Raw genomic sequence first — 12,558 nt, 5'->3', positions numbered from 1 at the left:
TTGTTCTGACCATGAGGCATCCCTGGAGTCTCTGAATCCCCTGTGATTCTGGAAGCTGCCCCATTCGTAAATCATTCATTGCTCAATTAAACCGCTTTAAATTTAATTCGACTGAAGTTTTCTTTTAACAGGTTTAGAAAAAATAATGGCAAAAATGAATGAAAATCCAATAACACTGGAAGCAGAAAAAGCCAAGGGTTCCAATAAGTGTGAATAGTCCCATCCCTATATTTTCTCCATGGCAATTACTATCCAGCACTACATATATATAATTTTTTTTTTCTTCTTCTCACATTTTGGCTTAGGGTAAAGCTTTTTAAAACAGGCACTGCCAACCAGTGTTATCAAGAAGGTCTGGATACCGTTTTGTGGGAACATTTTAAAGAGGAATGTCCAACAGGAAAAGGAAGATGAGTTGGGAGAACGGTATCAGGCAGGTATCTCAAAACCATTTTTAGGACTGTAAGTTTAATTGATTTGGTTGTAGATGTCAGAGCCGTCTTGGAAAGAAAGAAGCAAAGACTGTTGTAATAATTGAAGCCTTCAGAAGCAGCGTGCCCCATTGCGCACTAGTGCGCCGTGAAGTCTGGTGTTCACCTACACAGTCCCTCTCGGCACTGCCCAGGCCTCCCGTGTGCTCCAGCAAGGTAGCTTGGAGCTTGTTGGCTTGGTGACCCAGATACACCCTCCAGGGAATATGCCATGCGGTGGAGTCTCTTCCCCAGCACCGCACAGCAAAAGGAAAGGGCCGCTGAGTGTCTGTGGGTCCCGGGCAGTCACAGAAGCCACCGCGCTGGCGGGGAGGAGGGGGACCGATGCGGTCCCTGTGCCGGGCAGTCCCACCTTCTCTGCCTACGAAGGGCCCTTACCCTGCGCGGGGAGAGCGCCGCGCCCCACCTGGGCTCCTCTGCTCCTGCCGCCGCCTGGGCCGATTCCGCGGGCCTCGCCCGGCGCTCCAGCCCGTGCGCGCCCAGCTCCCGGCGCATGGGCGCGGTCAGCAGGGCGGGCCGGGGCGGCGGGGCGCCACACCGGGAGGAAGTGCGGGCCGCCTGCCCGGGCGCGTTAAGGAAGTTGCCGAAAATGAGGAAGCGCCGCGGGCCCGGCGGCTGAGGCCACCCCGGCGGCGGGAGAGCGAGGAGGAGCTGGGGGCCCCGCGCTGAGCCCGCCCTCGCCTCACCTGGCGCAGGTAGGTGTGGCCGCGTCCCCTCTCCGGTCGGGACTTTCTGGTGAGGAGAGGAGGTTACGGGGGACGACGCGCGGCGTTCATGCCCCTTCTTGTTCTGCCTTTCTTGTGCGCCCAGTCACACCGGGTAGGTGCCCGCAGGGCCTTCACCGGCGGAGGTAAAAGTGTTGAAACCACGTGAATAAATACAGGTGGGTTCCGCCAGCTTCGCTCCTGAACCTGCCGGCGCTCGGGATCCAGAAGCTGCGCCGGGAGAGAGGGGCTCGGGCCTGGGCGGAGGGGACCCGGGCACCCCAGGGCGCCCAGGCCACCAGGGAGCGCGGAAAGTGCGGTCGCGGCCCGGCCCTCGGGAGACGCGAGACTGGGCTCAGGCACAGCGCGAGGAATTCGATCTTGGAGCTAGAACATTTTCGTTTGGCCATTTACACGAATCCACTGGAAAATGCCGCAGTGTTTATCGAAGTTACTCAAAGTAGAAATGTCCCAGACGTCTTATAAGCTTAGACAAATCTTTTACTACAGAAAGAAACAGCAGTTGCATTCAAACACCAAACTTTCTGAACCACTACTATCGTTTAGCATAATTACTCTTGTGGGTACATTTTCATTGTCAAGCAATTTACTTAGCCAATGAACTTGGAGAGCAAGAAAGTTTTATGTAGTAAAATGTAAATTTGAGTTAAGAATTAAGGGTATTTCTTTTTGTTTGTTGGTTTGTTTTTGGCAATATGGCCCCAAAAGCTTAAGCCCACCTAAAAACTATAAAAATGCAATCCATTCTTTTGTTTGAATGTTCAAGGACTAGAAAGACAATTGGAGAAGTGAGAGTTTGACTCTTTTTATGTTGGAAACAGTGTTGCAAAATATTTTGAGTTTTGCCTGACTTACCAAAGATTCAGTTGAACTCAAGTAGAACTGTTGACTGGAAGACTTTTACTTTTCTTTTTCTTCTTCTCCTTCTTCTTCCTCCTCCTCCTCCTCCTCTTCCTCTTTTTAAAAACCTTCAAAGCATTGCAGCTTGTAGTAAAAAAAAAAAAGAAAAAGAAAAAAAGAGTTGAAGATGTGCCACACCTGATTCTTCATATTAAAAATAAAATTTAAAAAAAAAAACCGTTTAATCCCTGAGAGTTCCTGGAAGAAATGGAATTGATTCTAGCATCTGACTTCTTTGTCCTAGTAGGGACAAATTCATTGCCTTTACAGAGGCAGCATTTTAATTAAATGCCACTAAATACATTGAAGTCCTCCTTCTCCCCAATGAAAGTCCGAGCAGTGCATAGATAGAATTCTATTTGCTCGAGAAGGCTTAAATATATGTAAATTATTACGTGTTTTAAGTGAGAAATCTTTGTCAGTTGAAATTATTTTATCAAATCATTTTGTTCTATCTGAATGGCACTTTTGACGTATTTAGAAAAATCTTGCACTAAAACAGAAATTGATTTGTGTTATCCCCTGTATTTGAAGTGCACTTTAAAGTGTATTTGAATGAGAGATTATAATCAAATTACTTGATTTATGTCTTATCCTCTTACTCTTCTATCTTGGATTTGAACAGGTTGAATTTGAACACTAGGAGAAAAGAGATTTTTCTACTGAGGGATTGTGGGAAGATTTTTTTTAAAGCCTCTGTATTTGAAGTGAAATATAAAATAGGATTTTATAATAGTCTTAATAACTAGAAAGTTTTAAGCTAGGATAAAAATGGGGTGTAGACTTTAGGTCTTTATCTTTCCTGAGAGATGAAATTGGTGGAAACGTTATTTTATTGCTAGATTTGCACTTTAGAAATGAATCTCCCTGATCTTTGTTGGGCCCCTATTTGATATTCTAAATGCAGGTCTAATCTCTCTGCTTTTTTTGACGGAAGACTTCTTAGTAGAACTTCACTTATTTAGCACATTGTCTGCCCATGGTTATAATCCAATATGCTTGTGCCAAGGTGTATTTTGGAATTCAAGCTTTTTCAGAATTTGGAATTAAAATTCAGAATCTAAATTTCAGAATTGAGAAAGACATTGCTCAGAATTTAGGAAGGTAAACATACATGTTGACCTTGCCGGTTACATGCCATTCCAATATTGTCTGGAGAGAATCCTGTAATTCCATGCGTTAATATTTCTGCACTTTGACATTTAAGAACATGAATTCTCACTAAGTGGAATGAAGACTATAAATAGCTGTGTGTCCGTTTACAGCAGGTGTTATCACTACAAGAGCTTCTCTAAAACTTACAAAAAAAAAAAAGTCTTGTTTTTCAGAACTTTTTAGAGCTGAAGCTGAGGGACTGAGTCTGTATTAGACTCCATTGAACTATGGTTTGCTTTTGAAAGCAAAGTGCATTTATATTGCTCAATACTTCACACTTTCCAGTAATTAGAAGGGCAGTTCCTCTCTCTTTAGGGAGTCTAAAATAGCGAGATTTTACTGAATTTTCAATCATATCGATCAAAATAGAGGTCCTTCAAGTAAGAGTGGATGTCTCATCTTTGTAATATAATTTCAAACAGCAGGGTTTCTGACAGTCTACGATTTTAGAGAAAGAGAGCAGAAGTTACTTACAGGAGGGGTTACTGTCACCCTTTACAACTGCAGCCTGTCCATGGAAGAAATATTATTTCCTGTTAACTTTGCAACCAGCTGGGTTTGTGTCAGTTATCTAAGCCTAAGTGAGGGCTAATTTTTACTTTCTCAATTTTCCCTGTATAGATTTTTTTCCAGCTACCCCCTGACTTTTCTACTCTTGCTTTGCTGGTTTTAACATTTCCCCTACTTCTGGATTGGTTTATCTGTAACTGAGTGGAGAAAACAATAACAACAACAGGAATTTAGGCCTTTGGGGAAGAATTTGTTTTAAAAGCCTACTCGTTGAGCATTACTTTTTCTTCTACAGCAACTAAAATCAGAAGGCAGAGTCCTAACGAGAGATTGTAATCAAATTGCCTGATTTGTGTCTTATCACCTTCGTCTTCTACTTAGATTTGAACAGGATGGATTTGAACACTAGGGAAAAAGGGTTTTCCACTGAGGGATTGTGGGAAGATGTTTTAAGAACTAGTCTGATTGGATTTTAGGAAAGCTCATTCATTTTGATATGATGTTATCAGGGAAATTTTTGGTTTGCTTATCATTTTATCTGACCAAATATTAACTTGTATCCATTTGAGGTTTTGTTTTTTTGTTTATTTGTTTTTTGCCTTTATGAATCAATTGTGTACGTTTTGCCCTATGTCTCTTAAAAGGTGGTTATACTGGAATCTTAAAGACAGTTGAATTTAGCCAAGGTCAAAGATACCCAAAGAAAGAATATTTTGTTTATGTTATAGTACGTTTAACAAATCCAAATGGCTCGCTTGATTCTTTTCTTTCTGGGAAACCACGTATTGATTTCTGGCAGCTGGCCAAAGGCAGATGGTGGTGGAGCAAGCGAGGACTGTTAAGAACGTTGATGATGACTGGATTACTGAGGAGTACTGTGAGCTTTCTGGTCCTCTGCTCAGAGGTAGCTAGCACTGAAACTGGGATCCTGGCTCGGAGCTGGAGAGGCGCTTCCAGTCACTGCTGTCCTGGAGTGCTAGAAGGGAGTATAGGTGTGAGGAGACAGTGGGCCTCTAGCCTGGGATGCAGAGTGGGAGTGAAAACCTTGCAGGCAAGCTGCAGGTCTACCGAGCAGGGTGAGGGAGGCTCTCAACCTGGATACTGTGAACTGGGGAGAGAATGTAAATTCAATAGGAGGAGGGCTCATGGCAGAGATTTAGGGAAATCTACAGTTTAAATATTGTTTTACTTAAGTGTACTCTGCCTGATTATAAGTAGCATTTGAATGTTCAACATACGACCTTTCATTTCCCTCCTTCATTGGTTTGTCTTAACTGGTAAATCTTTAATTTACTTTGGTCAGCCTGGTAGTTTATTAATATTACATCTATCAGTTCCTGTTGAGTTGACATGAAAATGTTTTGGTGTGACTTAAGTTGATTTCTCTTTTTGTTTAATTTTAATTTGCAATGAGTTCCTCTTTTCATTCTGCCCATCTTTTGGTACTGCTTTGAGTTATTTCCTTTAGAATTCTCATTATTTCCTTATGATTGGCGTATTTTCAAAGTTTTTTGGAGTACTAATTTTAAACAGTGTTTGTTGACACTGAGAATTCAGGACTTGGGAGTTTTAGACCACTGTCACCTTCCACTCCTTCTCACACCATCCCAGGATAATTATTCTCTCATCTGAGGTTAAGAAGTTATTTGGTTTACTTTATTATGGTTATATAAATATAGTTTACTGCTAAAGCAAAGTATATAATTCCATTTTCTGTCTTGTACCCCTTTTTGCTTTTCCTGGGGTAAACCCTTGCTTTGTTTTTGTGGTTTCTTAGTTTGCACTGTGCCTATCATCATTTCCTTCCCAACTTTCTGACATAAAGATGAAAGCCCTATTGACACCATTTTCTGCAGTGTCAGATACACCAAATAATCTCATGGTTCCATTTTTCTTTCTTTTTTTCTGGAATCTTCCATCCTCCTTTTCTTGTCTAACAGTTGCTCTTCGGTCTTGCTCTTCAGTTATTACATATAATAATACCTGAAGAATGGTTGGGGGGGGGTTTGGTGTGGGATTTTTCTTTTTTTTCTTTTTGTAGGGATGGGCTCTCACTATGTTGCCCAGGCTAGTCACAAACTCCTGGGCTCAGGCAATCCTCTTGCCTCGGCCTCCCAAAGTGCTGGGATTATAGGCATGATCCACTGTGCCCGGCCCTATGGGGAATATTTGTTGACCAAATATGTTTTCTGTAAATTGCTTATCATACTCTTTGTTGTACCATCTGTGGCATTAATATGCCACTTGTCAACACTCACCTACATTTTACCTGTCGTAAATCCACTGTCATAATTATTGAAAATATTTCTCCAGAGCTTTTTAATTCTATGGTTATTTATTTATTGTAGCATAGAACTTTTATGATTTCTTCCATCAGGGTGCATTCTGAATCATGCTTAGTGAAAGATGATTTTTAACTCTACTTTAACAGTTAGCATTCGTGTTTTACATCAGTGTCAATGTCACTTTTGTGTTAGATACGAAACCAACATTTTATTATTTGAGTGATGAGGATGCTTATTTTTGTGGAAATGGAGATCCCATGAGACTTTAAGCAGATTGCTGGCCTTCTGCTCGATTTCCTTGATTGATTCCTGAAGTGGACACTGCAATGCTAAGTGGAATTCCCCACGAAGCTTGCTCAAGTAAGCGTGAGAAATGCTGGATGGAATGAGGTGCAGCAAGCAGGGATAAATATCATGGGCATCTTCAGAGCCTTTGTGTAGGTGACATGCATGGAGATTCTCCGAGAGGAGCAGTCTCAGCCAGTGGTCCTACACTTCCATGACCCTGCAGTGCGTTTGTTCTTAGAATGGCTTTCAGGACGGGCTCTGCCACAGCCTCTTTGGAAAACACTGTGTGGCCTCTTGCTCCTCCTTCGCCAGCTCCTTAGGCTTTTGCTCGATAGAGGCAGAATGCTGTGGTTGTTTTCATCTTAAATGCTAACAATACATGAATTATTTGGTGGATACAGTGCCTCGAAGTGACATTTATTGAATATTTTTGTAGCTAGTGGTTGAGAGTAAGGGTCTGAGGCCCCGCTGGGTTCAAGTCCCCCTTCTTTATTTGTGAGCTATTCTTGAAGCTTTTGTAAATGGAGCAGTCACAGGGGGCTTCGCTGTGATACCTAACGGAGACCGTGCCTGCAGTGCTCGGTCCCTGGTGTGTGGTTAAAACTGACAAACTGTCAGAGCCTCTCCCAGGCGGGCTAACTCTGGGAATCTGCCCTGCAGTCTTGGAGGGAAGGCGCATCCAGATAGGTTTCAGATGAGCAACTACAATTGCCAAAGTTAGTTTCTCTGACCTCCAAGATGGGAGAGCTTTCTAATATTTTCTTTTAGAAAAATTGTCAATTGCATAACTGATACACGAGTACATGTCCTTCAGTACAGGATTCAGATAGAGTGAGCAACAGAAAAGCCCTTCTTTACCTCCACCCTCAGTCCCAGCCCTGCCCCCAGTCACACTATGGGGGAGCAGTTGGAGCTCTAACCACCCCTCTTTAGTCCTGTGCATTCGTGTGTGTATGTGTGCATATCTTCAGAAGACATAATGGTGGGGTGTGTACGTCTTCTTAATACCTTTATCTCTCTGAGACTTTCTTTTTTATTAACAATATGTTGGGGTGCGGGGAGGTCTCCATATTCAGTGATTGTTGTATTTTTTATGACAGTCCAGAACAGGCATGTGGATTTGTTTTCTTGTTTTTGATATTATAAACAGTGCTGCAATGAATGCACTTTTACTTTTCATTCTTTCCCTCTCCTTTGCCATTTGCACTGTGTTTTCATGAAACCATCAGGTTAATCTTTATCTCAAGGAAGCCCTTCCTCCCTGTCCATCCTGTTCTTCAGCCCATCCACTTAATTTTTCTATGATTATTTTAGCAAGCAGGTGGTTAATTTCCAAGGAATGTAGTTACTTCTTTGGGATTTTTTTTAAGTGATGTATTAGGTTCCTGTGTATTTATTACTTGTTTGAGTGCACCATTACCCCTGTCTCCTGGGGCATCAGTTCATCTGCTTGCATGCTTTGTGCCTCTCGCTCCTGGTGTCAGCTTTCCTGATGTGCTGGGTATTTTTAGGTACCCTAGGCATTACTCTTTTTTTTTTTTTTTTGAGACGGAGTTTCACTGGGTCGCCCAGGCTGGAGTGCAGTGGCGCGATCTCAGCTCACTGTAAGCTCCGCCTCCCGGGTTCACGCCATTCTCCTACCTCAGCCTCCCCAGTAGCTGGGACTACAGGCGCCCGCCACCAGGCCTGGCTAATTTTTTTGGTTTTTTTTGGTAGAGACGCAGTTTCATCGTGTTAGCCAGGATGGTCTTGATATCCTGGCCTCGTGATCCGCCCGCCTCGGACTCCCAAAGTGCTGGGATTACAGGCGTGAGCCACTGCACCCGGCCTAGGTGTTAGTCTTTTAAGGCTACATTCTTGCAGCCTGCCCCACATGAGACAGGAGGAGGGCAAGACCTGGATGTGCACAGGGTAGGATGGGCCCATAACTGGTCTGTGTGGTGTGTGGGTGGCAGGAACTCCCCATTCTTTGTGGATGTGGCTGTGCCTTCCCTATTCAAACGAAGCCACACACATGTAAATACATTCCTTCAAGGGGGCTTCTGCTGCTTTCTTGGAGCTGGGGAGCATCTACTCTGCCATTGTCCTCCCGCTCCTCCCTGTTCCTCCCTCAGGTCTCTGTCACTTCTAAGGCACTCCGCTCTTGGCCTTCTCCCACCTTGCACCCCCTACACTGCTGCCTGCTACACTGGGGGCTGTGATTGCCCCCTTCAGTGTGAGCCTGTCTTGCTTCATGCCTTTCAAGGACAGCATTCATCGCCAAGCTACCCATGGAATATCTCCTCAGCTCCTCAGTGTGCTGTGACTTCATTTTCTGTAATATTGTTTTTCATGTTTCTTCCCCTTCTCTGCATTTATAGCTGTGCATATGCTTGAGGTGGAAGGCCACCACTTCCTTTCGGTTAGCAACGCCAATCAGCTGATGGTCATGGCTACGTGAAGGAACTCACAGTGAGGGCGAGGGGAAGAGCCTGGCTTGAGCAGGCTGCATCGCAGGCCTTGGCGTTAGGTTCCCCAAATCACTGCCGGTGATCTTGTAGCTCCGTCATGAAGTCTGTCCTGCTTATTAGGACACTGAGAGTCCAAATTCATAGATTTCTTAGAAGCCTGTTTAAATATGCAGAGCATCTAATTCAACCCGATTAGAAACTGGCTCAGAAAGGTGAAGGGATTTGTCCAACCACTAAGTGATGCTGCTGGGATTAGAACTCTCAAAACGAGGTGTTTCTAATCCAGAGCCAGAATCCGTATCCACTACTCTAATAAGGCATAAAAGAGGATCTGCCATCCTGCATAAGTGGTGGGCAGGTTTGGAGTCCTGTCAGCAGCTCAGGAAAGCTTGGAGAGGCAGAGGGAGGACACAGGCTCTGTCAGACATGCCGATTTTACTCTTCACCAATGGTTACACAGAACTCGTTATGATCTTTGTGGCTTTTGCATTGAAAAGTTAAGCATATACAATAGGAATCAGACACAATCCCAAACCAATGAGAGGTTCAGGTGAGAACAGTGAAGCTTTTGTGCATGCCTTCCTTCCACAGAGATAAATTTACTATCCAGAGTGAACTAGAGCCTCGTGGGAAGTGAGCACTGAGCCCCTAGCAGTGAGTGTCTCTGTCCTTCCCACATCAGACCTCCATGTCTGTGGCTATCTCCCTACGGGCAGAACTGCTGCTCTCTGCCTGCGTTGCTGTCATGAGGGTTGGGAGGGGACAGGTGTGGACAGATCTCAGACCCATTTCCCTCCTGTTATGGAAACGTTTGTGAGGCAGGAGGGATTTCAATGATTTGGTCAAGGGAAAGCAGCTTGGCAGCTGGGGAGAAGGACTCAGGCTAGAAAGAAGACAGAAAGGCAAGTATTTGCGAGGGATGATTTCTCCGAAGGAACCAGCAGTGTCTGCAAAGACTTCTGTGTAAGGTATTCCTCTTAGCTTATTTCTTCTAAGAAGACTCTGGAAGCTGTGTCAGTGTCTGTTATGGAGGAATGGAGTATCAGTCCGATCGGGTTTTCATAAAGCACCGCGTACTGGACGGCTTGAACAGCCCAGTGTGTCGCCTCCCTACTCTGGGCCAGAGAGACTGAGGTCAGGGTGTCCCGGGGTGGCTCCTTCTGAGGGCTGGGTGGGAGAATGTGCTCCTGGTGTCTCCTTGGCTTGGTGGGTGACTGTCTCCAGTTCCACATGGCATGCTCCCTCTGTGCCTGTCTCTGGGTCCAGATCTCCTTTTCATGTAAGGACACCAGTCATGTTGGAGCAGGGCTCACCCTAAGGACTTCAATGTGGCGTAATCACTGCTGTAAAGACCCTGTCCTTAAATAAGGTCTCACTTAGAGGAGTTAGGGAGTTAGGACATCAACATTTGAATTTGCGGGGGACACAATTCAACCTGTAACAAATGGGTGAGTGAAGACTGGCACCTCCCCTTGATGGTTTTTCTGTGATGCCAAGAGCACCAGGGAGCGCTCCAGATACGAAGATGGAGAGATGTCTAAGGCCCCCGAAATGTGCTGTATAGATGATTCCAGAACTTTGTCAGTGTGAACAGCAAACACAATTAAGCACATTAAAATACTTACGGTAAAGTGTTTCTTTCACTTTAGATGTGCAAAAACTTTAAAAAAGAGAGAGAGACTTATGAGAAGAGAAGACTCAGGGAAGAAATGTAAGATAAAGGTGTTGAGGGAGACAGACTCCACAAGATTGCAAGGTGAAGCTGCTGTGGGGAGTAGAGCCCAAATACCATGCAGGCATGGGCCAAGGGAGGCTTTGCATACCACGCAGGGGAGGCACAGGGCCATGGATGAATGGTCTTGGGAAAACTGCAAATCGTTTGGAAAAAAACAAAACTTTGCTGTTTATATCAAAATAAATTCCAAGCTGAACAAAGAATAAAAATATAGCATTGAAATAATAAAGCTATTAAAAGAAAACTTAGGTGAGTTTTAAAATAATTGTGAAGAGGCCTGCCTAAATGTGATAAAACATATGAATTTTTAATCATACTCACCACAAGATTGATAAGTACGATTTCCTAGAATTTTAAGTAAATCCCCATAAGATGAAAACATATATAAATAAATGAAAAAATGGTAAGATATATTTAATTTCAATGCTTGTGATAAAGCATCAATAGCTTTAATATGCAGTGAGTTTTTTTCAAATCAATAAGAAAAAAAATACAGGTGGGTGCTGACAGGGCCATTTGGCAATATCTTTTAAAATTTAAAACACAAGTGCTTTCACTGAATAATTTCACTTTTAGGAACCTATTACACATATAAATTGACAAAAGTGGAGAAATACATATGCATACTGTAATTCATTACAACATTTTATTTTATAATAGCAAAAAAAAAAAAAACCCCACTAAGGGAAGTGCAGTTGATTCATACGTTGGAATCCTATGCAGTCTTCTAAAAAATGTGGAATTTATTTCATTCACCAAATATGACAATGTCCAAGTTCTACTAGTGAAAAAGCAAGATGTGACATATCATTATATTTGTTTAAAAAACTCATGCTGGGTCAGGTGCAGTGACTCACACCTATAATTCCAGCACTTTGGGAAGCCGAGGTGGGCGGATTGCTGGAGCTCAGGAGTTTGAAACCAGCTTGGGCAACATGGCAAAACCCCACCTCTATGAGAAATACAAAAAAAAAAAAAAATTAGCCTGGAGTGATGGTGTGCTCCTGTAGTCGCAGCTACATGGGGGGCTGAGGTGGGAGGATCGCATGAGTCCAAGAGGTCAAGGCTGCAGTGAGCCGAGATCATGCCACTGCACTCCAGCCTGGGTGACAGAGCAAGACTCTGTTTCAAGAATCATAATCATAATCATAATAAGTAAAAACTAAAAATCTCACACATGCACATAATAATTTAAGTGATATTGGATTGTTGTTTACTACTTATACATACATTTCTGCCTATACATATTCTGTCCAGTGTGTACACATGTGTATGTAAATATGTAGCGTGATCTGGAAGTTTAAGCACCAAATTAAGAACAGCAGTTTTGGGGGGAGGGGAATATAATTGGTTTAGAGAAAAAGGTGAAATCTACATTTTTATTCTGCCTACTTCAGTGTGCCTGCAGCATTTACAATGATCAGGATTGTGTATATTTTTCAGTTTAGAAAAATGATAATAAGAAGGTTTCCTTGTGGGGAAAGGGTGAGTAGAATGAGACCAGGAAGAGAAGTAACTTAGAAACACATCATGCATCGTGACTGCTGGCACCATTCTGTCCTCCAATGAAGAGTGAGGCTTCAAGAGGTTCAGCGGTTCACCCAAAGGTATACAGCTGTGGTCTCAAACACGCTTGCACCCTGCTGTCACTCAGGTCCTGAAGCCCAGACCACCTCCAATGACACTGGGGTGCTCTAGTGTGCAGCCTGCCTTCAGATGTTTCTTAAAGCCATTCTTACTCCACCCCACCCAGTGCAACAGCCAAGATTGAGGACCACCATTTGACAGCTAGTTCGTAGGATTTCATAGCACACAAACACATCTTTAAAGGCTGACGAGGATGCCACCAAATTGGAATTTATTGGTATGCTGGGTGTATAGGCAGCTGTGTGTGCCTTTGACTGCAAAGACACTGGGCAGGCCAGAGTGGCCCCTCCCCATTTGATGTGTGTGTGTGTGTGTGTGTGTGTGTGTGTGTGTGTGATCAAGAGAGAGAGGGCTCGTGTTTTTCTGTTGCGA

General features: G+C 43.6%; 2 protein-coding genes across 7 annotated transcripts in view; one reads left to right on the top strand and one right to left on the bottom strand.

Annotated features, from left to right (window-relative positions):
• LOC105498820 (uncharacterized) overlaps nt 1–1,605 on the bottom strand; it is a 55,238-nt gene extending 53,633 nt beyond the window's left edge. The window contains exons 1-3 of the mRNA XM_071077411.1: nt 1,403–1,605; nt 1,178–1,223; nt 870–1,106 (exon numbers count right to left, since the gene is read on the bottom strand). Coding sequence (XP_070933512.1) covers nt 870–1,106; nt 1,178–1,223; nt 1,403–1,605 — 486 coding nt within the window. The remainder of the gene's footprint in view (nt 1–869; nt 1,107–1,177; nt 1,224–1,402) is intronic.
• LOC105498823 (spleen associated tyrosine kinase) overlaps nt 1,070–12,558 on the top strand; it is a 127,822-nt gene continuing 116,333 nt past the window's right edge. For 2 of the 6 annotated variants that reach the window (XM_071077564.1, XM_071077561.1), the window contains exon 1: nt 1,211–1,374. The gene's annotated coding sequence lies outside the window, so the exon portion shown is untranslated. The other 4 variants (XM_071077560.1, XM_071077562.1, XM_071077558.1 and 1 more) reach the window with 4 other exon arrangements.

The sequence above is a fragment of the Macaca nemestrina genome, chromosome 14 (assembly GCF_043159975.1).
Source record: "Macaca nemestrina isolate mMacNem1 chromosome 14, mMacNem.hap1, whole genome shotgun sequence".
Lineage (NCBI taxonomy): Eukaryota > Metazoa > Chordata > Mammalia > Primates > Cercopithecidae > Macaca > Macaca nemestrina.
Note: the sequence above shows the minus strand (reverse complement) of the source record. Positions and strands in the feature narration are given on the sequence as shown.